The following is a 24,779-nucleotide window of genomic DNA, read 5'->3' as shown; positions in this document are numbered from 1 at the left end:
GGTCCTTAGTTTGCATATTTATTTAGGGGAGAAAGGGATGAGGAGCAAGGGAAGGCAGCAACAACATATACCAGATATTCCGGTTACTGCAAGCTATCTATCTGTATGTCTGTGCTATTTCATGGCAACTCCATGGCAACACCATTTATAATTCACACCACTGTCTGGGGCCCATTTATTTCTTTTTCCTAGGTCTTCTCTCCACTGAGTTAGAAAGCACATCTTTACTGAAAGAAAAGCTGAAATTCCCAAAAGGCAGGACACAATTGTTCAAGCTGCCGTATACTGAAGTGAAAAAAAGGGGCAGAAAAGGTTAGTAATATGTTCTGGCAATTACAGAGGCAATTGGGTTGCTATGAGTTTTCTGGGTTATATGGCCATGTTCCAGAGGTATTCTCTCCTGGCGTCTGTGGCAAGTATCCTCAGAGGTTGTGAGATATATTGGAAACTAAGCAATGGAGGGTTATATATCTGTGGAAGGTCCAGGGTGGAAGAAAGAACTCTTGTCTGCAAGTGTGAATATTGCAATTAATCACTTTGATTAGCATTGAATAGCCTTACAGCTTCAAAGCCTGGCTGCTTCCTGCCTGGGGGAATCCTTTGTTGGGAGGTGTTCGCTGGCCCTGGTTGTGAGGTATATTGGAAACTAAGCAAGGGAGGGTTATATATCTGTGGAAGGTCCAGGGTGGGAGAAAGAACTCTTGTCTGCAAGTGTGAATGTTGCAATTAATCACTTTGATTGGCATTGAATAGCCTTACAGCTTCAAAGCCTGGCTGTTTCCTGCCTAGGGGAATCCTTTGTTGGGAGGTGTTCGCTGGCCCTGATTGTTTCCTGTCTGGAATCACCCTGTTTTATGAGTGTTGTTTTTTATTTACTGTCCTGATTATAGAGGGTTTTTTTATTCTGGTAGCTAGCACCTCTCAACGAAAAATTCCCCCAGGCAGGAAGCAGCCAAGCTTTGAAGCTGCAAGGATATTCAATGCTAATCAGGTTGGCCAATTGCAACATTCACACAAGAGTTCTTTCTCCCACCCTGGGCATTCCACAGATATATAAACTCCACTTGCCTAGTTTCCAACAGGCCTCACAACCTCTGAGGATGTCTGCCATAGATGTGGGCGAAACATCAGGAGGGAATCCCTCTGGAACAGAGACATACAACTTGGAAAACTCACAGCAACCCAGTGATTCCAGCCATGATACCTTTGATAACACATCTTCTGTTCCGTATGTACGTAACTTTCTTTTGAACTCTCTCTACCCATCAAGTGAAAGTGACTCTGGATCCAGATACTGCAAACCCCTTCCTCGTTCTGTCGGCCGATCAGAAGAGCGTGAAACTGGGAGACATCTGGCAGGACCTTCCTGACAACCCAGAAAGATTTGACCCTTACCCCTGTGTGCTGGGCTGCGAGGGACTCACCTCAGGAAGACATTACTGGGAGGTGGAAGTGGGAAAAGGGCGATACTGGGCTGTGGGTTTTGCCAAAGAGTCTGTGAAGAGAAAAGGGGAGATTGTCCCTAGCCCTGAAGAGCAGATCTGGGCTTTGCAACAGTGTGGGGACCGCCTCGAGGCTCTTACCTGTCCTGTGACCATCCTGACCCCATTCAGCAGCCTCAGGAGGGTTAGGATTTTTCTGGACTATGAAGAGGACCGGGTGGCGTTTTTCGAGGCCGATTCATCAACTTTGATCTATGTTTTCTCTCCTGCTGCTTTCAGTCAAGAGCGACTCTTTCCATGGCTCTGGGTCTGGCCAGGGACAGAGCTAAGACTTTACCAATGAGACTTTATCCTCAATACATAGGGTAATTTCCATGAAGCTGAATAACATACGCACAAAAAGGCTGAAAATTACTTTGACACCCTTGCATTACATAAAATTAATGTCTCTAGCTGTGTGGTGGTTGCAAGCCTTTTATTTGTTTTACTAAGGCACAAAATTATTTGCATTGTCTAAGAGATTTGGCTGAATTAAAGATACAGCTGTTACACATAACTTGACTCTTGACAATCTATGCAGAGATTGGATTAAACTCAAAAGCTTGTATACTTGCATAGTATTTTGGATGGTCATAATAAATACTTTGTTCAACAGTGGGTTCATGGGGCGCAGACCCAAAACTAATAAAAACATCAGCCCTGGCCTTGTCTTACTCAACTGCTGAGTATGCTGAGTCTGGCATAAATCTACCCACGTGAATATAGCACTAAGTGAGACATGTAACCACAGGATGTCTTAAACCTACACCTGTTGATAGACTCTATAACAGGTACGGGCAAATCCAGGCCCAAGGGACAGATGTGGCCCTTGGACTCTTCTCAGGCTCTCTTCTCTCTCACCTTCCTATCCTTCCTTCCTCCCTCTTTTCCTTCCTTCTCTTCCACCCTTTCATTCTTCCTTCTCTCTTTCCTTCTTCCTTCCCTCCCTCCCTCCCTCCCTTTCCTTCCACCCCTTTCGTCCTTCCTCCCTTCCATCTTTCCTCCTTCCTTCCTTCACTTTTGTCTTTCCCCCTCCATTCCCCTCCCTTCCTTTCCATCTCCATTCCCTTCCACCCTTCCTTCCACCCTTCCTTCCACCCTTCCTTCCACCCTTCCTTCCTTCCTTCCTTCCTTCCTTCCTTCCTTCCTTCCGAACCATGTTTCAAGATTGAGGAGAAGGGGGAAAACTGACTTTTTGCTGCTCTAGAGACCAGGGCACAAAGGAACAATGGTTTCAAATGACAGCGAAAGGAATTCAACTGAAAAGATTTGGAAGAACTTCCTGAGAGTACAAGCTGTTGGAGAGTGGCATCATCTCCCTCGGGGTGTGGTGGAGTCTCCTTGTCTGGAGGCTTTTCTGCAGAGGCTGTTTATTGGGAGTGCTTTGATTGTGCCTTCTTGCATGGCAGGAGGTTGGACTGGATGGCCCTTGGCGGTCTCTTCCAGCTCTGGGATTCTAGGTTATATATCAGGAGTAGGCAATACAGGGTCTAATGGATACACTTTATCTCTCCCATCCACCATCTCATCTTGACCAAGGGATACAAACGTTTCCAGTCTTTCCTTTTCTTTCTGCCTTTGAAAGAGAAGAGGAAGGGGGGGGGGGGGAAGGGGCACCCTTTCCCGGGCCACCCACTCCAGCCCGCCATGTGGCCCCCAAAGTTTAAGTTTGCTCATGCCAGCTCTATAAGCTAGCTGACATTGCCCCCCCCCCCCCGATGTGCGACGGGAAATTGCTGCCAATTGCGAGAGAAATAAGGCTGAACACTGAGAAAGCCACCCACTGCATGGCTATCAGCCTCCTCCCAGTAGACTCAAATCAAGGAAAAGCTTAATGAGAACCACCGCTCATCTTAATGTTCCTCCAGCAACAGTAAGAATATCCTTCTGTGCAGCTAAACCAGGAAATCCCAATTGGATGCCCACACCCTACAAAGGTTTTCCTCCAGGGACGAACCAAGAATGGGAAACTTGGAAGTCCCTGAATAGACTCAGAAGTGGAGTGGGCAGATCAAAAGACAACCTGGCGAAATGCAGAACAGACAACTCTGCATCTGTATGCTTGCCCATAATACCCTGCTCATGAACAGAGGAAGAATCGTTTAAAACTACAATGTGGTCGCTGTTGCCTGTTTTTGGTCTAAAACTATCTAGCCACTTTGTGATCCCTTTATTTTATCAGTTTTAGATAAACTATTTTATGCAATGGTTTTGAAATAAAAAAAACAAACAGTGGGTTTTTGCTTTGACTCAGAAATTTGCATGGCTATTTTGAGATCACCACTCTGCCTATGCTGTCTTAAATATAAGGTTCAAAACTGTGCATTGCACACTTGAATAAGACGAATTATATGGATCACAAATTTCAGCACCCTGGGAATTTAGTGTTCTATTTCTTTTATTTAAAAAATCAAGTTTTTCCCATCCTGCAAGCAGAGATAGTCTTTACACATGAAAGCAATGACTGGCAAGATCTCAGAATCCAGTTAGAATTTCTAACTGTCACAAAGACTGGGTTGCTGTGAGTTTTCTGGGCTGTATGGCCATGTTCAAGAAGCATTATCTCCTGACGTTTTGCCCACATCTATGGCAGGCATCCTCAGAGGTTGTGAGCTCTGTTGGAAATGAGGCAAGTGAGATTTATATATCTGTGGAATGGGAGAAAGAAGTCTTGTCTACTTGAGGCAAGTGTGAATGTTGTAATTGGCCGCCTTGATTAGCATTGAATAGCCTTGTAGCATCAAAGCCCAGCTGCCTACTGCCTGGGGATCCTTTGTTGGAAGGTGTTAACTGGCCCTGATTCTTTCCTGTCTGAAATCCCCCTGTTTTCGGAGAGTTTTTCTTTATTTATTGTTCTGATTCTAGAATTTTTAATATTGGTAGGCAAATTTTGTTCATTTTCATGGTTTTCTCCTTTTTGTTGAAATTGCTCATATGCTTCTGGACTTCAGTGGTTTCTCTGTGTAGCCTGACATGGTGGATGTTAGAGTAGCCCAGCATTTTTGTGTTCCCAAATAATATGCTGTGTCCAGGTTGGTTCATCAGGTGCTCTGCTATGGCTGACTTCTCTGGTTGAAGTAGTCTGCAGTGCCTTTCATGTTCCTTGATTCGTGTCTGGGCCATGCTGTGTTTGGTGGTCCCTATGTAGACTTGTCCACAGCTGCATGGTATATGGTAGACTCCTGCAGAGATGAGAGGATACCTCTTGTCTTTGGCCATACAGCCTAGAAAACTCCCAGCAAACCAGTGATTCTGGCCATGAAAGACTTTGACAACACATTGTCACAAAGACATTGCCTCAAGCTTTTGAATGTCTTTTTGCCTTTGACTTGAAGAAAATGAAAACTATTCAAAACAATTATAGGCAAGTTTGTATAAGGCAGATGTGGCAGCTCAGTGGCCACTTTATGCTCCAGGACTCTTTGGGAATGTCACAGATTACTTAACAAGGCAAAAATCCCAAAGTGGCTGGAAACCCATTTCTAGTAGAGTGTAAAGGGTTAAACCCTTGTGCCGGCAGGACTGATGACCAACAGGTCAGTGGTTCGAATCGAAGGAGAGTGGGTTGTGCTCCCTCTGTCAGCTCCAGTTCCCCATGTGGGGATATGAGAGAAGCCTCCCACAAGGATGGTAAAACATCAAACATCCAGGTGTCCCATGGGCAACATCTTTGCCAATTCTCCCACATCAGAAGCAAATTGCAGTTTTTCAAGTCGCTCCTCACATGGGAAAAAAAACCATTTCCACTTCTCCACAATGGGTAGTTTTTTCTTGTTTTGCTTAAAAGGAGGCAGATTATTTATAAGGCAAAATTTTATGCCTAGTGTCTTTCCATTTTCTCTTTCTTTTGGGACAGAAAAAGGCAATATGGGGATTTTGGAGGTGCTGAGGACAACAAAGCATATTTGAGGGACACATGAACCCAAAAGTCATGCTTTACCCATCCCTGGAATAAGGCATTAGAGGGCACAAAACTGAAATTTCTACAGAGCAGAGTTTGTTTTTGCAGTAACATGCATTCTTTTTTAAAATGTCCTTTTGTGCAATTCTCTGCATGTTTACTCATATTTTAAAACAGACTCACAGTTCCCCATCCCTGGTGCTCATTGGTACCGAATACTGGGTTTGTGTACAACTTTCATAACATATAATAGCAGCAGTTCTGTGTACTGTAACCTCAGGTTGACTCTATTTCTTGTTTAACTGGAGTACCCTCTTCTGTGTCCGGATTTGTGTCGGTCCCTTTAAAGTGGACTCTCCGGTGGCTGGCCAGGTGGGAGTTCTGGTTGAACTTCTTTCCACACTCTGGGCATTCGTAGGGCTTCTCCCCTGTATGGATCCTCTGGTGCTTGTTCAAGTCCGAGTTGCGGACGAAGCTCCGTCCGCACTCAAGGCACTTGAAAGGCCGGTCCCCTGTGTGCATCCGCTGGTGGGCCAGGAGGGCCGAGCTGTAGCTGAAGGTCTTCCCGCACAAGAGGCATTTATAACGCCGGTCCTCCTGGTGAGACTTCTGGTGGACCAGGAGCTGCTGGGTCATGCGGAAGCTGGCTGGGCAGTCAGGACATGTGTGGAGCTTCTCCGTGTGGGTCTTTAGGTGGCACCTGAGGTGGGACTTGTGGCCGAAGCGGCGGTCGCACTCAGTGCAGATATAGGGCTTCTCGCCCGTATGGGTCCGCTGGTGGGCAGAGAGGTTGGAGCTGGTGCTGAAGCACTTCCCGCAGTCCCGGCACTTGTAGGGCTTCTCTCCCGTGTGGGTCCGCTCGTGGGCCCGCAACTGAGAGCTCTGCCGGAAGCCCCGGTTGCAGAAGGAGCACTTGTAGGGTTTCTCCCCAGTGTGGATGCGCCAATGCTTGATCAAAACTGAGCCTTCGCTGAAGCATCGCCCGCAGTTCGAGCAGGCGTACGACTTCTCCCCCGTGTGGGTCCGGCGGTGCACAATGAGGGCCGAGCTGGTGTTGAAGCTCTTCCCGCATTCGGTGCATTTGTACGGCTTCTCCCCTGTGTGGAGGCGTCGGTGCGTCAAAAGGCTGGAGCTGTGGCGGAAGGATTTGGTGCACATGTCGCACTTGAACGGCCGGTGTTCCAGGTAGATCCCCGAGGGACCGTTCTCCCCAGGTTCCTCCAAGGCATCCCCAGGTTCCTCCAAGTCTCCTCGAGGAGCATTGGGGTGCTCAGAATCCAAGGAGTCGGTGCTCTCCTCTAACAGCATCTCAGGGAGTTCTCCAGGATCCACCGTTGTAGAAACCATTGGCTCGGGAGTGTCCTCTTCGTTTTCTTCCTTGATACAGTTTTCACCTGTAAAAATTAAAGTCTGTCATCATTCATTCATTCATGCTCCAATATGTCGAAACCCATCTGATTTCGACATTATGTGTGTGTGTGCATGAGAGCACACATGCCTTCAAGTCATCTAGGCAAGGTAGACAAAGTGGAATGGAGCTGCCTCAGCCAATTTTGTGGTCTTCCAAATCTCATTTTAGTCCCATTTCCGCGGAATGTGTAAGTATAACCCCTGCCCCAAATGTGTCAGGGGCATTTATACCACATTTTGGAGGGGGCACTGGACTAATTTATGACCTTGAGAAGACTTTTATTGTTTCTTAAGGATCCATCTCACTCAGAATATTCTTTTTAAAAATTATTCCCATCTGGCAGATGGTAAAGGGTGACAAAGACAAGGACAAACAGACTGAGAGATAGCTTTTGTCCCAGAGTTGTAACTATAAGATCTGATATGGTTTTCTTGAGATGCTTTTAAACAATTGATTTTAAAGTAGATATAACTGATTTTAGTGCTTGTATATATTTATAGTTTATTTTATGTTCTGGCATTGAATATTGTTTATTTTATGTTCTGGCATTGAATGTTTGCTGTATATTTGTCTTTCTCCACCCTGAGTCACCTTCGGGTTGAGAAGGATGGAATATAAATGTTTAAATAAATAAATAATAAATATATTGGTTCTGGAACATAGCCATACAATCCAGAAAACTCACAGCAACCCAGACATTAATATGCACCAGTGCTTTGCGGTTTATGTAATCTCCATCCTATGTGATTATCCATGTAATCATCTGCACAGCAACACCACTTTCTTCAATACCAGTTTGAAACTGCATTAAATCAGTGTAGATGGGGACTAAGAGAGGTTAGACTGGCAGCCTTCCTGCTAGTCTTCTATCAGCAGCTGAAGAAGAGCTTTTAATTTCAGCAGGATGGTTGCTTAGGGGGAAATTGTCTTTCGTAACATGCAGTATATTTATTTATTGTCTTATTTAAACAGACCTGCTTTTAATTTGTGCTCGTTAGCGGGCAAACAAGACGAGATTATAACAGAGAATCAAAGTGCTTTTTAAACTAGAGGTAAAACAAAGGTGCAGTTATGGCTTTTCATAAAACACAGCTAAAATGAGAAATGCAGAATACAAAACTGCAAGCAAACAGCCTGGGAATAATATCGAGATCAGCCTTTCTCAACCTCAGGGTCGGGACCCCGGGGCGGGTGGTGAACCGAGTGGGTGTCAGAAGGGTTGCCAAAGACACCAGAAAACACAGTACTTTCTGTTGGTCATGGGGGCTCTGTGTGGGAAGTTTGGCCCAATTCTATCGTTGGTGGGATTCAGAATGCTCTTTTTATTCTGGGTGAACTATAAATCCCAGTAATGACAACTCCCAAATGTCAAGGTCTGTTTTCCCCAAACACCACCAGTGTTCACATTTGGTCATATTGAATATCTGTGCCAAGTTTGGTCCAGATCCATCATTGTTTGAGTCCACAGTGCTCTCTGGATGCAGGTGAACTACAACTCCAAAACTCAAGGTCAATACCTACCAAACCCTCCCAGTCATGGGAGTTCTGTATGCCAAATTTGGTTCAATTCTATCATTGGTGGAGTTTGGAAAGCTCTATGATTGTAAGTGAACCATAATCCCCAGGAACTACAACTCCCAAATGACAAAATCAACCCCCCCCCCAAACCTCACCAATATTCAAATTTGGGCGTATTGGGTATTTGTTCAAAATTTGATCCCATGAATGAAAATATATCCTGCATATCAGATATTTACATCACAATTCATAACAGGAGCAAAACTACAGTTATGAAGTAGCAAAGAAAATAATTTTATGGTTGGGGGTCACCACAACAGGAGGAACCGTATTAAGGGGTCACGGCATTAGGAAGGTTGAGGAACACTGGGCTAGATAAATTAGGAATAGAGACAGCGTGTTCAATAATAATAATAATCATCATCATCTTTATTTATACCCTGCCACCATCTCCCCCAATGGGGACTCGGGGCGGTTTACATGAGGCCAAGCCCGAACAGAAATTACAATACAGTAAAATACAATAAAATAAAAACTTAAACGCAAGCAACAACACAGTAAAATACAAAAACATGATAAATACAATAAGCAATGAACACAAAACATAAGAATGCAATGAACAATCACAATAACAGTGAGTGGGCTGTATGTACAATAAAATGATTAAGAAACTAACATGCATAAATAAAAATATGCTAGAAAGACAAGAAGAACTTCAAAAGGAAAAAGTAAACAATTAAAAAAACTGGGTTGTTGTAGGTATTTTTGGGCTATATGGCCATGTTCTAGAGGCATTCTCTCCTGACGTTTCGGCTGCATCTATGGCAAGCATCCTCAGAGGTTATGAGGACCTCACAACCTCTGAGGATGCTTGCCATAGATGCAGGTGAAATGTCAGGAGAGAATGCCTCTAGAACATGGCCATATTGCCCGAAAAAACCTACAACAGCCCAGTGATTCCAGCCATGAAAGCCTTCGACAACACAATGAAAACTCCTTGCATTATCAATAGCTTTATTACATAATCAGAGATTGAGCATCCCTTATCTGAATACCCTCCTAAATCTGAAATCCTCCATTTGGTTGGCTGAGACAGAGCCACCTTTGCTTTCTGATTTGTAGTCTGGTGAGATGTTTATCTAGGGATGCATCTGCACTATAGAATTAATTCAGTTTGACACCACTTTAACTGGTATGGGAATTTTGCTTTTATGTAGCCAACCAATTAATCGCCAAAAGGACAACTCCCAGAATAATGCTGAGCCATGGCAATGAAAAGTGGCGGCAAACTGTTGATCTCATCACACTAGAGAATGAATCCACTTTAAATCCAGTTCCTGCCTCCTGCAGAATTCTGGAGTTTGTAGTTTTGGGAGGGGGCTTTAACAGCCTCACTAAACTACAAACCTTAGAATTCTGCAGGAGGCAGGAGCCGGGTTTTAAAGTGGATTACTTATAGTGTGGATGCATCACAACAAACCTCCAGTCCCAGCATTACATAAAATGTAGCCATGGCAACTGAAGTGGTATCAAACTGCTATAACAGTGCAGTGGCCTGCCATAGATGCAGGCGAAACGTCAGGAGAGAATGCTTCTAGAACATGGACATATAGCCTGAAAAACCTACAAAAACGCATGGATTTAAAGTGGATTACTCATCGTGTAGATGCATCACAACAAACCTCCAGTCCTAGCATTACATAAAATGTAGCCATGGCAACTGAAGGAGTATCAAACTGGTATAACAGTGCAGTGGCTTGCCATAGATGCAGGCGAAACGTCAGGAGAGAATGCTTCTAGAACATGGCCATATAGCCCGAAAAACCTACAACAACACACGGATTTAAAGTGGATTACTCATCGTGTAGATGCATCACAACAAACCTCCAGTCCCAGCATTACATAATACGTAGCCATGGCAACTGAAGTGGTATCAAACTGCTATAACAGTGCAGTGGCCTGCCATAGATGCAGGCGAAACGTCAGGAGAGAATGCTTCTTGAACATGGCCATATAGCCTGAAAAACCTACAACAATCCACGGATATAAAGTGGATTACCCATCGTGTAGATGCATCACAACAAACCTCCAGTTCCAGAATTACATAAAATGTAGCCATGGCAACTGAAGTGGTACTTAACTGCTGTAACTGTGCAATCTGAAGGATACATATGCAAAATTCCCCAGAATCCAGGAGAAGGAAAACAAAATCCAAAATCCTAAACACTATTGGTCCCCAATCATTGGATAACTAATCAATGCAATCCAGGATGGATCCACACTGATATATAATGCAGTTCCAAACTGCGTTTATATAACAGTGTAGATCCATGCCCTAGGTATTTTGGCATTTCCCCCCTTGCTACCTAGATCCCAGCCATGAGACCCTCCAGTCCTTAAATATAAATAAATTGCAAAATAATTATAAATATTCCAAAAAATATTCAGCGATGGCTTGCAAAGAGCTCCTCCTCCAGCCCCATCTCCAGCACTTACCAGGCTCCATGGCTTTGTAGGCGCATTTATTTTTGTTTATCTCTCTCTCTCTATTTATCTTTTCACCCTAGAGCTAAATCTCCTCCCATCTCATAGACAGACTCTGCCAGGATGCCTTCCTATGGCTATTTGTGTTGCCCCCTCCTCCTCTCTCTAAGCACTATGGGAAATGTAGTCTCAATGGAGAGAGGCTATCTGGGAATTGCAGCTCCAGTTTGGGCTTAGCCTTAGCTGGAAACCATCAGCAGTGACTGGAGCCAACTCAGGGTGCATCCACACTATGGAATGGATGCGGTTTGATACCGTTTTAACTTGGCATGGCTCAATGCTATGGAATCTTGGGAGTTGTAGTTTTGCAAGGCCTTTAACCTTCTCCAAGCAACTTTCTTGATGAATTATATTATATTATATTATATTATATTATATTATATTATATTATATTATATTATATTATTATATTATATTATTATATTATTGCAAGCCATTATATGCTAATCAAGGTGGTCAGTTGAAACATTCACACCGAGCTCCAGCAGACAAGAGTCCTTTGTCCCACCCTGGTCATTCCACAGATATATAAACCCCTTTTCCTAGTTCCAACACACCTCACTACCTCTGAGAATGCTTGCCATAGATGCAGGCGAAACGTCAGGAGAGAATGCCTCTAGACCAGTGGTTCTCAACCTGGGGTCCCCAGATGTTTTTGGCCTCCAACTCCCAGAAATCCCAGCCAGTTTACCAGCTGTTAGGATTTCTGGGAGTTGAAGGCTAAAAACATCTGGGGACCCCAGGTTGAGAACCACTGCTCTAGACCATGGCCATATAGCCCGAAAAAACCTACAACAACCCAGCCTTTATATTATATTATATTATATTATATTATATTATATTATATTATATTATAGAATCATAGAGTTGGAAGAGACCTCATGGGCCATCCAGTCCAACCCCCTGCCAAGAAGCATTATAATCACCTCTCAACAAAAGTTTGCTCTAGGCATTGTCAAGCAATTATATGCTAATCAAGGTGGTCAGTTGAAACATTCACACCGAACTCCAGCAGACAAGAGTCCTTTGTCTCACCCTGGTCATTCCACAGATATATAAACCCTTTTTCCTAGTTCCAACAGGCCTCACTACCTCTGAGGATGCTTGCCATAGATGCAGGCGAAACGTCAGGAGAGAATGCCTCTAGACCATGGCCATATAGCCCGAAAAAACCTACAACAACCCGGCATTATATTATATTATATTATATTATATTATATTATATTATATTATATTATTATAGAATTATGTAATCATAGAATTGGAAGAGACCTCATGGGCCATCCAGTCCAACCCCCTGCAAAGAAGCATTATATTATATTATATTATATTATATTAATTATATATTATATTATATTCTTATATTATAGAATTATAGAATCATAGAGTTGGAAGAGACCTCATGGGCCATCCAGTCCAACCCCCTGCCAAGAAGTATATTATATTATATTATATTATATTATATATATTATAATTCTATTATTATAGTATTGAGCCATGGCAAGTAAAGAGGTGCCAAACTGCATTAGTTCTGGGGATTGCTGTGAGTTTTCCTGACTGTATGGCCATGTTCCAGAAGCATTCTCTCCTGACGTTTCCCCTGCATCTATGGCAGGCATCCTCAGAGGTTGTGAGGACTGTTGGAAACTAGGAAAAATAGGGTTTATATATCTGTGGAATGTCCAGGGTGGGAGAAAGAACTCTTGTCTGCTTGATGTTGCAACTGGCCACCTTGACTAGCATGTAATGGCCTTGCAGCTTCAAAGCCTGGCTGCTTCCTGCCTGGGGGCATCGTGGGAGAAAGAAGTCTTGTCTGCTTGAAGCTGGCCACCTTGACTAGCATGTAATGGCCTTGCAGCTTCAAAGCCTGGCTGCTTCCTGCCTAGGGGCATCCTTTGTTGGAAGGTGTTAGCTGGCCCTGATAGTTTACTTGCTGGAATTCCCCTGTTTTGTGAGGTCTGCTGGAAACAAGGCAAGTGCATTAATTCTGTCTACTCTGATGTATTCCAAGAATATCTCCTTATGTAAATACAAGTATTCAAGAAAATGGGGGAAAATATGAAATCTCAAATATTTCTGCTCCAAAGCATTTCCTATATCGAAGATCTTATATTAAGGTTATATTAAATGCAGCTAATATAAATAAACAGACTGAATATTCGTTACTTCTTCCTTGTTAATACTCAGAAGCAAATGCAAAAAAAAAAAAGCCCAAAACATTTGCGCCCAACGTGGGGCTCGAACCCACGACCCTGAGATTAAGAGTCTCATGCTCTACCGACTGAGCTAGCCGGGCTGCTGGTAGAACGGCTTTCAAAAACGTCCTTTAACATACACCGATTGAAATCTTAATGTCTTTGTTTTTATTTTGTATATATTATATATTGTGATGCATTTGTTATTTATGATGGGGAGATCCAAAGAAAGCAACGTGAAAAATAAAGTTTGGAAATTGTAACAACAGAAAAGAGTAATTAAAAAAAAAATTAAAAAATATAGTACTGTTTCTGCCCGGTTTCGAACCGGGGACCTTTCGCGTGTGAGGCGAACGTGATAACCACTACACTACAGAAACCAGCTGGCTGCTTTCTCTGCCATACCCACTACAATACTCTCCAAAGAGAGATGGCATGACAGCAGTACTTTTATACATAGAGAACTAAAGATCTTATACATGTTAAAGTGGTGTCAAACTGAATTAATTCTATAGTGCAGATGCATCCTATTAGTTCTTTAGGTAGGTGCAGGCAGGAAACTACAAATCCAAATCTGGAAGACACTAAAGCAGGCATGGGCAAACTTGGGCCCTCCAGGTGTTTTGGACTCCAACTCCCACAATTCCTAACAGCCTACTGGCTGTTAGGAATTGTGGGAGTTGGAGTCCAAACACCTGGAGGGCCCAAGTTTGCCCATGCCTGCACTATAAAGCCATTATGGAAGGAATGCATTCTGCACATGCTCAGAAGCCTCACTTTTAGATTTCTTCTTGCCTCTTATGTTCCAGGGGAGAATCTTGGCCTTGAAAAAAATGCCTAGCTTTAGCTTTGTCAAGCCTGGTTGTCTGGTATGGTTTATTATGGTCCCTTTATTTATTTATTTATTTACTTTACTTTACTTGTATACCGCAGTTTCTCAGCCTGACCGGCGACTCAATGCGGTTTACAACAAGGGTAAAATCAATCACAATATACAATTCAAACACAAAAGCACCATATACAGTATTACACAACAATAACAACACAATGCTTCTCATCACTAGAGTCATGATCCAAATTCGTCGTCCATATTTCCATTCCTGTAATCGTCACATTCAATGCACTGATTAACCAAATGCCTGTTCAAACATCCAAGTTTTTAATCTTCTTAAATCTTAAATCTTCCCTTTACCAGTTCTTGACTCCTGGCATACGTTCCAATGAATCATTTGGTCCACAGAGTTGTACCTATGCTTGAGTCTATTTGTGCGATTTTCTTGCAGCAGCTAAGGAGGTGATCCATGGTTTCATCAGCTTCCTTGCACAGTCTATATTTTGGGTCATGAGCTGATTTTTCAATACTGGCCTTCATGGCATTGGTTCTGATGGTTTGCTCCTGGGCAGTTGCAGGCCAAAACACCTGGGGACCCACAGGTTGAGAACCACTGACCGAGACTTTATTTATTTATTTGGAGTGCTTCTACCCCGCCCTTCTCAATCCCCTAGTTGGGACTCAGGGCAGCATACAAAAACAGGGACAATTCGATGCCCAACAATTCACAAAGTACAATATACAAAATACAATATAACGACAACAGTTATAACTAGTTAAAACAATCAAATTAATACAATGTGTTGTTCATTCGTTCAGTCGTCTCCGACTCTTCGTGACCTCATGGACCAGCCTACGCCAGAGCTCCCTGTCAGCCGTTACCACCCCCAGCTCCCTCAAGGTCAGTCCAGTCACTTCAAGGATGCCATCCATCCATCTTGCCCTTGGTCGGCCCCTCTTCCTTTTGCCTTCCACTTTCCCCAGCATAATTGTCTTCTCTAGGCTTTCCTGTCTCCTCATGATGTGGCCAAAGTACTTCAACTTTGTCTCTAGTATCTTTCCCTCCAGTGAGCAGTCGGGCTTTATTTCCTGGAGGATGGACTGGTTGGATCTTCTCGCAGTCCAAGGCACTCTCAGCACTTTCCTCCAACACCACAGCTCAAAAGCATCGATCTTCCTTCGCTCAGCCTTCCCTAAGGTCCAGCTCTCACATCCGTAGGTGACTACAGGGAATACCATGGCTTTGACTAGGCGGATCTTTGTTGCCAGTCTGATGTCTCTACTCTTCACTATTTTATCGAGACTGGACATTGCTCTCCTCCCAAGAAGTAAGCGTCTTCTGATTTCCTGGCCACAGTCTGCATCTGCAGTAATCTTTGCACCTAGAAATACAAAGTCTGTCACGGCCTCCACGGTTTCTCCCTCTATTTTCCAGTTGTCAATCATTCTTGTTGCCATAATCTTGGTTTTTTTGACGTTTAGCTGCAACCCGGCTTTTGCACTTTCTTCTTTCACCTTGGTTAGAAGGCTCCTCAGCTCCTCCTCGCTTTCGGCCATCAGAGTGGTGTCATCTGCATATCTGAGGTTGTTAATGTTTCTTCCAGCAATTTTCACCCCAGCTTTGCATTCATCCAGCCCCGCACATCGCATGATGTGTTCTGCATACAAGTTAAAAAGGTTGGGTGAGAGGATGCAGCCTTGCCGTACGCCTTTCCCAATCTTGAACCAGTCTGTTGTTCCGTGGTCAGTCCTGACTGTTGCTACTTGGTCCTTGTACAGATTCCTCAGGAGAGAGACAAGGTGGCTTGGGATGCCCATCCCACCAAGAACTTGCCACAATTTATTATGATCCACACAGTCAAAGGCTTTAGAATAGTCAATGAAGCAGAAGTAGATGTTTTTCTGAAACTCCCTGCCTTTCTCCATTATCCAGCGGATATTGGCAATCTGGTCTCTCGTTCCTCTGCCTTTTCTAAACCCAGCTTGAACATCTGGCAACTCTCGCTCCATGTATTGCTGGAGTCTTCCTTGCAGGATCTTGAGCATTACCTTACTGGCATGAGAAATAAGGGCCACTGTACGGAAGTTGGAGCAGTCTTTCGCATTTCCCTTTTTTGGTATGGGGATATAAGTTGATTTTTTCCAGTCTGATGGCCATTCTTGTGTTTTCCATATTTGCTGGCAAATGGCATGCATCACCTTGACAGCATCATCTTTTAAGATTTTAAACAGTTCAGCTGGGATCCCATCATCTCCTGCTGCCTTGTTGTTAGCAATGCTTCTTAAGGCCCATTCAACCTCACTCCTCAGGATGTCTGGTTCTAATTCATTCACCACACCGTCAAAGCTATCCTCGATATTATTATCCTTCCTATACAGATCTTCTGTATAGTCTCGCCACCTTCTCTTGATCTCTTCAGCTTCTGTTAGGTCCCTGCCATCTTTGTTTCTTATCATACCAATTTTTGCCTGAAATTTACCTCCAATGTTTCTAATTTTCTGGAAGAGGTCTCTTGTCCTTCCTATTCTGTTGTCTTCTTCCACTTCCATGCATTGCTTATTTAAAAATAGTTCCTTATCTCTTCTGGCTAACCTCTGGAATTGCGCATTTAACTGGGCATATCTCCCCTTTTCACTGTTTCCTTTTGCTTTCCTCCTTTCTTGGGCTACTTCCAGTGTCTCAGCAGACAACCATTTTGCCTTCTTGGTTTTCTTTTTCTTTGGAACGTACTTTGTTGCCGCCTCCTTAACAATGTCGCGGACTTCTGTCCATAGTTCTTCTGGGACTCTGTTTACTAAATCTAGTCCTTCAAATCTGTTCTTCACTTCCACTGTATATTCGCTAGGAATGTTAGTGAGATCATATCTAACTGGTCTGTGTATTTTCCCTGATCTCTTTAGTTTTATTCTAAATTGGGCAATAAGAAGTTCGTGATCTGAGCTACAGTCAGCCCCAGGTCTTGTTTTCACCGACTGGATGGATGTCCGCCACCTTTGGCTGCAAAGGATGTAGTCAATCTGATTTCGGTGTTGACCATCTGGTGAGGTCCATGTATAAAGCCGTCTTTTAGGTTGTTGGAAGAGAGTATTCGTTATACACAGCGAGTTTTCCTGGCAGAATTCTATCAGCCTGCGTCCCGCTTCATTTTGTTCTCCCAGACCATGCTTGCCTGGGAGAACAATTAATACAATAGCAGCAATAAAATCATCTTGTGGACAACGTTCGCCAATTCATAAATCCATAATCCATCCAGCATTGTCATTGTCCTTTCCTACTCTGGTCATCATTGTTTTTTATCCATCTGCCAGCTTACCCAAAGGCCTGGTCCCAAATCCAGGTTTTTAACTTCCTCCTGAAGGAGAGGAGGGATGTTGTTGACCTAATTTCCCCAGGGAGTGCATTCCACAGGCGAGGGGCCACCACCGAGAAAGCCCTGTCCCTCGTCCCCACCAGTCTCACTTGTGATAAAGGTGGGGCCGAGAGCAGGGCCTCCCCAAAAGATCTTAAACTCCGAGGTGGAATGTAGAAGGAGATACGTTCGGACAGGTATGCTGGGCCGGAGCCGTAAAGGGTTTTGTAGGTCAAAACCAGCACTTTGAATTGTGCTCGGAACTGGATCAGCAGCCAGTGCAGCTGACACAACAGGGGGGTGGTATGCTCCCTGTATGACGCTCCGGTGAGTAATCTGGCCGCTGCCCGTTGGACTAATTGAAGTTTCCGAACAGTCTTCAAAGGCAACCCCACGTAGAGCGTGTTGCAGTAATCTAATCGGGATGTAACAAGAGCGTGGACCACCGTGGCCAGATCCAACTTCCCAAGGTACGGGCGCAGCTGGTGCACAAGTTTTAATTGTGCAAAAGCTCTCCCAGCCACCGCCGAGACCTGGGGTTCCAGGCTCAGCGATGAGTCCAGGATCACTCCCAAGCTGCGAACCTGCGTCTTCAGGGGGAGTGTAACCCCGTCTAACACAGGCTGTAACCCTATGCCCTGTTTGGTCTTACGACTGAGCAAGCGTTGCAACTGCAGTCAGTAAATGGGTTTTATACCAATTTTATATACCAGGGTCATGTAAAATTTTCTTAGATCAGCAAGGGATCCTGAGTGGAAAAGTTTAAGAAGCCCTGATCTACAGTATCTGTAATTGGTTGGTGGTCTCCCATTCAAGTACTAATCAGAGCTGATTCTGCATAGTCTCCAAGATCAGACAAAATGTGATGCTTTCAGCATATCTCGACCACCACAGCACATGCAAGATAAATTCCTAATAGAATGAGCCTATTCAGATGGTGCAATGGGCTCATTGCGGTGGCGCAATGGGTTAAACCCTTGTGCTGGCTGAACTGCTGACCTGAGGGTCGGCGGTTTGAATCCGCAAGATGGGGTGAGCTCCCATCTGTCTCAGCTGTCACTCTGTCTTGTCTGGATTCAATTTCAATTTGTTAGCTGTCATCCAGTCTGACACAGCAGCCAAGCACTGGTTCAAGGTCTGGACAGCCTCCTTTTTAGCTAGGTATTTGTTTTACTGACTTGGGATTGTTTCCAACATTAATAAAACCAGCATAGATTGATTGTGGGCCCTCCAGGTGTTTTGGGACTCCAACTCCCACAATTTCTACCAGAGTTGGGTTCCAAAACACCTGGAGGGCCCAAGTTTGCCCATGCCTACACTATAAAGCCATTATGGAAGGAATGCATTCTGCACATGCTCAGAAGCCTGCCTTTTAGATTTCTTCATATGTTCCAGGGGAGAATATTCTCCCCTATGAACGTATTCTCCCCATGAATCATCAAGATTGTTAAGATCATCTGGAGGGTTTGCTCTCGATCCCACCAGCCTCACAAGCGCATCCGGTGGGGACGAGGGACAGGGCCTTCTCGGTGATGGCCCCTCAGCTCTGGAACTCTCTCCCACTGGAGATCAGAACTGCCCCTTCTATCTTGACGTTCAGAAAACAGGTGAAAACTTGGCTCTGGAAATTGGCATTCGATGAGTGAGTCAATATTCTGTGATATGGATGGATGATGACGAACAACGATTTTATTGTGACGACTGACCATTGTAATTATATGACTGCATTTTGCTATTTTAATGTTTTTAGTTTAATATACAATATGATTTTTTTAAATGATTGTTTGTGATATTATTGTTGGAAACCGGCCTGAGTCCCTCTATGGAGGTGAGAAGACCGGTATACAAAACTGCTAAATAAAATAAATAAATAAATAAATATTGGCCTTGAAAAACAATGCCTAGCTTTAGCTTTGTCAAGCCTGGTAGTTTATTTTATTTTTTTTGCTAGATATTTATTTTACTGGCTTGGGATTGTTTCCAACATTAATAAAACCAACATAGATTGATTGTGGCCCCTCCATGTGTTTTGGACTCCAACTCCCACAATTCCTACCAGAGTTTATTTATTTATTATTTATTTGGGGTTCTTTTACCCCGCCCTTCTCACCCCGAAGGGGACTCAGGGCGGCTTACAAAAGCAAAGGCACAATTTGATGCCTGCATCATAAAACAATCATACATAAAATTACATCAATTCACAGTTGATATGCATGCATTATAACCATAAAATCAATAAAATCAATAAAAACCAAATACAAACCCAATTTCTCCTCTTACATGGTCAGCGTTCGTTAACACCTAGATCTAGTTTTACGTTCCACTTCATCCATCCTGCTGGTCTTACTCGCCTGATTGTCTGATTTAATTGCCAGAGTGCCCAAAGGCCTGGTCCCATAACCAAGTCTTCACCCTCCTCCTGAAGGCGAGGAGAGATGATGATGCCCTGATTTCCCCCGGGTGTGAGTTCTACAGGTGGGGGGCCACCACTGAGAAAGCCCTGCTCCTCGTCCCCACCAGCCTCACTTGTGACAGTGGTGGGGTCGAGAGCAGGGCCTCCCCGGATGATCTCAGACTCCGGGGTGGGACGTAGAGGGAGATACGTTCGGACAGATACACTGGACCGGAACTGTATAGGGGATCAGAGTTGGGTTCCAAAACACCTAAAGGGCCCAAGTTTGCCCATGCCTACACTATAAAGCCATTATTTCTTCTTGAATCTTATGTTCCAGGGGAGAATCTTGTTTTGTTTATTTTAATTTATTTACTTTATATTTTATATTTTATTTTATTGCTAGATATTTATTTTACTGGCTTGGGATTCTTTCCAACATTAATAAAACCAGCATAGATTGATTTTAGGCCCTCCAGATGTTTTGGGTTTCAGCCCCCAAGAATTGTGGGAGCTGAAGTCCAAAACACCTGGAGGGCTGACGTTTCTGAATCTCTCCTACCATAGAGCAATGGAGTCCTAGAGCGGTGCCACGACTTCCGGTGTGGAGAGCCAAGAGCTACGGTGGCCGGAAGGGGAAAGAACATTGGTTGCGGAAGCTGCGTCAGCCGGGACGCTGTGGTGTGAGGAGCCTGGGCCGCCGACGGCTTTTCTTCCAGTTGTGGAGAGCTGAGACCGAGAAGCTTTGTGAGGGAAGGAGAGAGGGAAGGGGAAGAAGAGAGTGGCTGGTAGAGCAGCAGGAAGGAAAGAAAGTGGATAAGAAGGTTTTGGTGGAGAAGAGGAAGGGCAGAAGGGAGGAGGAAGAGGCCCAAACTCAGCCCAAAGGCCACAGGAGAGTGACTGGGGGGTGTGGCCCTCCAAGTAGGCCATAAAGCAGCAGCGTTTAGGCCCAAGGCCAGGCCTCCTCACCAAGTAGGCCATAAATCAGCAGCGTTTAGGCCCAAGGCCAGGCCTCCTCTCCAAAGGAGGGCTAGAGTAGCAAGCCTCAGGGCGAGGCATTGCTGTGGTAAGTCCATGGCAACAGCAGCCTCCTCCACCTCTGCCTCCAGTGCCCATGGGGGCCCCCTCAACCCGGTGACCAACCTCCACGAAGAGGCCGTCTGCGCCATCTGCCTGGACTACTTCATTGACCCCGTGTCCATCGGCTGTGGGCACAACTTCTGCCGGGTCTGCATCACTCAGCTGTGGGGCTCGGGAGAAGGCCAAGGCGAGGAGGAAGAAGGAGATGATGGGGAGGCCTCTGGCTCCGATGGTGGCTACGGGCCTGGTTCGGAGGGGGGCATCGACGATGGTGATTTGGGGCCCGAGGAAGATGCGGACGACGAGGAAGACGACCTAGAAGATGAGTACCTGGATGATGGGGACATGGAGGAGGAAAGAGAGGACCTGTCCAGGGATGAGTATGATGGGGACGATGCTGAAGACGTCTGGGACGATGAAGAAGACCGAGACTATTGGGACCAAGACCCCGGGTCGGATGAGATGTGGGACGATGCGATGGGAGGTGACATATTCTTCAACAGTTATGATGAGGAGGATGACATCATGGATGAAGACGAGGAGCCAGAAGAAGACGCTGAATATACAGTGCCGGCCACCCCACCGATGCCTCCCTTGCGCCAGGCTTTCACTTGCCCTCAGTGCCGTAAAACCTTTCCCCGCCGTAGCTTCCGACCCAATCTACAGCTAGCTAATATGGTGGAGATCATTCGCCGGATGCATCCACAGCCATATAAACCTGCGACTCCATCAACCGAAGAGGTGGAATTGGCTGCAGCAGGAGATTCTTCTGGAGCACCTTCCGCTTTGGCTGCAGGCAAAGCCCAGAGTGTTGAACGAAGCATCTGTGAAAAACACCAGGAGCCTCTAAAGCTTTTCTGTGAGACAGATGAAGAGCCCATCTGTGTGGTGTGCAGGGAGTCGCGGGCCCACAAACACCACAGTGTCATGCCACTGGAAGAAGTTGTGCAAGAATATAAGGTATGCACTAAGACAGTAGTTCTCAACCTGTGAGTTCCCAGGTGTTTTTGGACTACAACTCCCAGCCAGTTTTCCAGCTGTTAGGATTTCTGGGAGTTGAAGGTAAAAACATCTGGGGACCCACACGTTGAGAACCATTGCACTAAGATAAGACTCTGGATGTCAAGCTGTAATCCTATTCCGTGTCAGTGGATAGCGTGAGCCCCCACCCCCCAAATAGGAAAGAATGCACACTAAGTCCACACCTGCTGGGGTTAAGGGCACAGGGCCCCGTGAAAATAGCAAATAAATAAATTGCTATTTTTAAACTAAAATTCTGTAGGTCCTCTAGCATGACTTATAGAATTCAAAGAGTTGGAAGAGACCTCATGGGCCATCCAGTCCAACCCCCTGCCAAGAAGCAGGAATATTGCATGCAAATCACCCCTGACAGCTGGCCATCCAGCCTCTGTTTGAGGCTGACTTGAGGAAAGTGATCGTGGAGCAGGCATGGATAAACTTTGACCCTCCAGGTGTTTTGGACTTCAGCTCCCACAAGTCCTAAAAACCGTGATGCTTGCCACTGGGACTGCTAAATATTCAATCTGTAATGTCTCCAGTGATGGGGTTTAGGACAGTGGGTGAGAAAAGTGTGATTTCCCAGATGCTGTGGGTTTCAACACCCAGCATTCTTTACTGTTAGGTAGGCTGGTGAAAGTGAATGGGAACCGTCAATTGATATAATCTAGTAGGCTGCATTTTTTTCATACCTAGTTGGGCCTAACGTGTTAAGTGATAGTTGATAGATTAAAGATTTCTTTCTTTTTTATCCATAACTCTGCAGTCTTGATCTGGATCTGAATAACTGTACCAGAACGGGGGTTATTTGCTTTTTTAGCTCATTTGAGAAAGTCTAAATTTTATTTTTAAAACATTTAAGTAGTACTGTAAAAAGAGAAGTGTGCATGTCTGGATTACAAGATTACTTAGAAGGCAGCAGTAGGGAAATCTGAATCATCTCCCCATCCCATATGCAATGGATCTGCTCCCCATAAAAACAGCACATTCTTGTGTGATTTCAAGTCTTTTCTCTTTTCATCATCATAGGCTTTCATTTATGGCCAAGTATGAACCCCATCATTTTTCTCGATATGATTGATTCAGAGAGATTGAACCCAAGGCTCATTATCCATTGTTAAAACCACTTCACCAAACTGACTGGAGCTTAGGGTTAAACTATCCCTTCAGGCATGGAAACTCACTGGCTGACCTTGAGTAGTCATACTTTCTCAGTCTTAGAGTCAACTTCCCTCCCCCCAAACAAATCTTGCAAAGGAAACCCTTTGTGTAAAATCACCTTAGGGTTGCCATACATCAGAAACAACATGGAAGCACACAAGAACAACTCCCTAGATACACAAAACTTATTCATGGACAACATATACTATTTGTGAAATATTGAAAGGCACATTGCTTATTTAGCATTGTACATTGTTGAGCAATTACAGTAGGAACAGGCAAATTTAGCTGGTCTGGAGCCCATATTCAGCTCCTCAGGGGCCAACTTGCTTTAACGTGGTGGGAGGGAAACCCAAACTTGAAATGGAGGGAAGGAGGAAGAGTTCATCTATCTTTGCAAAGAAAGAGAAAATTATGCAGGTAGAGTCTTGTGAGGCTATCGCAATAGGCTTGTGAGGCCTGTATGCTATTCAAGGACCTCACTTTTTCCACTGTTATTTTTAGATTTTTATAGGCCTCCAGTTAAAATATGGCCAAAAATCTGCACATGTCCCCCACATCCCATTTTATGATGTTTTGCCAAGTCTTCCTCCCACATTTAAAATAATCATAAAATGAGGCTGGTTTGTTTTGGTCTGCATAAAATGGCTGACTTTCAACTAAAAATGAAACTAGATAGGAAATACTGCCATTTCTAATTTTGTCCTACTGCGGAGAAGTGTAGTTAAATCCTTTCCCCACCCTAATGCAGCTGTTCATTCCCAAATTAGAGGAAATATTTCTCTGACTCAGAACTTCATGACAGGATAAATAATATTGAAGTAAATGGACTTAATGGGTTGATTGTATGAGGCAACTTCTCATGTTTTGCATTTACAAACTAGAGCTTTCCAAATGTTTAGTAAAACACCTTTTAGTCATGCATCATTTTGCAAGACAGTACAGGCAGTCCCCAAGTTACGAACAAGGTAGGTTCTGTAGGCTGCTTCTTAAGTTGAATTTGTATGTAAGTCAAAACATGTACATTTATAAAGTGTAACTCCAGTCAAAAATACATATATTTGGTTTTTGATAGCATAGGGAAGGGTTAATAACTCTGTGGTGTTCGCTTTGCTGTCTGTGCCCCTGTTCAGAAGACTTCACCTCACTTTTTGTCCCTGTGATACAATAATTGGATTTTGAAAAATGTGCCTTGCTGTGGAAACTAGGATTGGTGAAAAAGCTTCAGTGGAGATTCCTTGAAAGAGTGAATTTTCCTTCTTAGAGATAGATTTCTCTCACTTCCTTCTGTCTTACCCCCATTCTTAACTATGAGTCATTTGTAAGTTGGATATGTGTAACTAGGAGGCTGCCTGTATTCAGTTTTACTAGCAAACCAGAGGTTAAACCAACCTTTAAAAGAGACACACATATACATAAATGGTAATAATGAAATCGGTGGTGACATGATATATGTCATGAAAACGTTTTATTTATTTATTTTAAAAATATGATTAATTACCTGTTGTACATAGACTCAGAAGTTTCTTGTTATGTTTGTGTGACACACTTACACACATGAACATGTCATGACACACAGTTTGAAAAGCTCTGGTCTAGACAACAAGAGTAAATCAAAGCAGTATATAAATGCTACCTTTGGTAATATTCCATTACTCCTGGAGCTTAGGGTTAAACCACTGAAAGTAACCACTTAGTTAAGTAACCACTTAACTAAAATGTAGAGCTTGTTTCCAAAAGGTTTTCAATTCAGCTGAACAAATTTTATATGAATAGAAAAGTGCTGAGAATATACACTATTTTTAATATATATATATATATTTATTGAAAAGCTTTATAACAAAAAGGTTTTTTTTTAAATAAAAAGACAATTGAAGTAGAACTAAATGAAAATATA

The 24,779-nt window shown here is 44.0% G+C and overlaps 2 protein-coding genes and 2 non-coding genes across 4 annotated transcripts in view; 1 reads left to right on the top strand and 3 right to left on the bottom strand.

Annotated features, from left to right (window-relative positions):
* Positions 1-24,779, top strand: part of LOC132765124 (uncharacterized) — a 46,205-nt gene that overhangs the window by 9,128 nt on the left and 12,298 nt on the right. The window contains exons 6-11 of the mRNA XM_067464769.1: positions 193-312; positions 1,271-1,783; positions 5,840-5,982; positions 6,076-6,231; positions 6,359-6,567; positions 20,524-21,664. Coding sequence (XP_067320870.1) covers positions 193-312; positions 1,271-1,783; positions 5,840-5,982; positions 6,076-6,231; positions 6,359-6,567; positions 20,524-21,664 — 2,282 coding nt within the window. The remainder of the gene's footprint in view (positions 1-192; positions 313-1,270; positions 1,784-5,839; positions 5,983-6,075; positions 6,232-6,358; positions 6,568-20,523; positions 21,665-24,779) is intronic.
* On the bottom strand, positions 3,862-10,943 carry LOC132765130 (zinc finger protein 774-like). The gene is made up of 2 exons (XM_067463379.1): positions 10,808-10,943; positions 3,862-6,776 (listed from the first exon to the last, which is right to left on the bottom strand). The coding sequence occupies exons 1-2, from the start codon at positions 10,815-10,817 to the stop codon at positions 5,659-5,661; spliced, it is 1,128 nt and encodes a 375-aa protein (XP_067319480.1). The 5' UTR covers positions 10,818-10,943; the 3' UTR covers positions 3,862-5,658.
* On the bottom strand, positions 13,079-13,151 carry TRNAK-CUU (transfer RNA lysine (anticodon CUU)). The gene has a single exon. It is a non-coding gene; the product is annotated as a tRNA-Lys (tRNA).
* Positions 13,358-13,430, bottom strand: TRNAV-CAC (transfer RNA valine (anticodon CAC)). The gene has a single exon. It is a non-coding gene; the product is annotated as a tRNA-Val (tRNA).

This window comes from Anolis sagrei, chromosome 2 (genome assembly GCF_037176765.1).
Source record: "Anolis sagrei isolate rAnoSag1 chromosome 2, rAnoSag1.mat, whole genome shotgun sequence".
Lineage (NCBI taxonomy): Eukaryota > Metazoa > Chordata > Lepidosauria > Squamata > Dactyloidae > Anolis > Anolis sagrei.
Note: the sequence above shows the minus strand (reverse complement) of the source record. Positions and strands in the feature narration are given on the sequence as shown.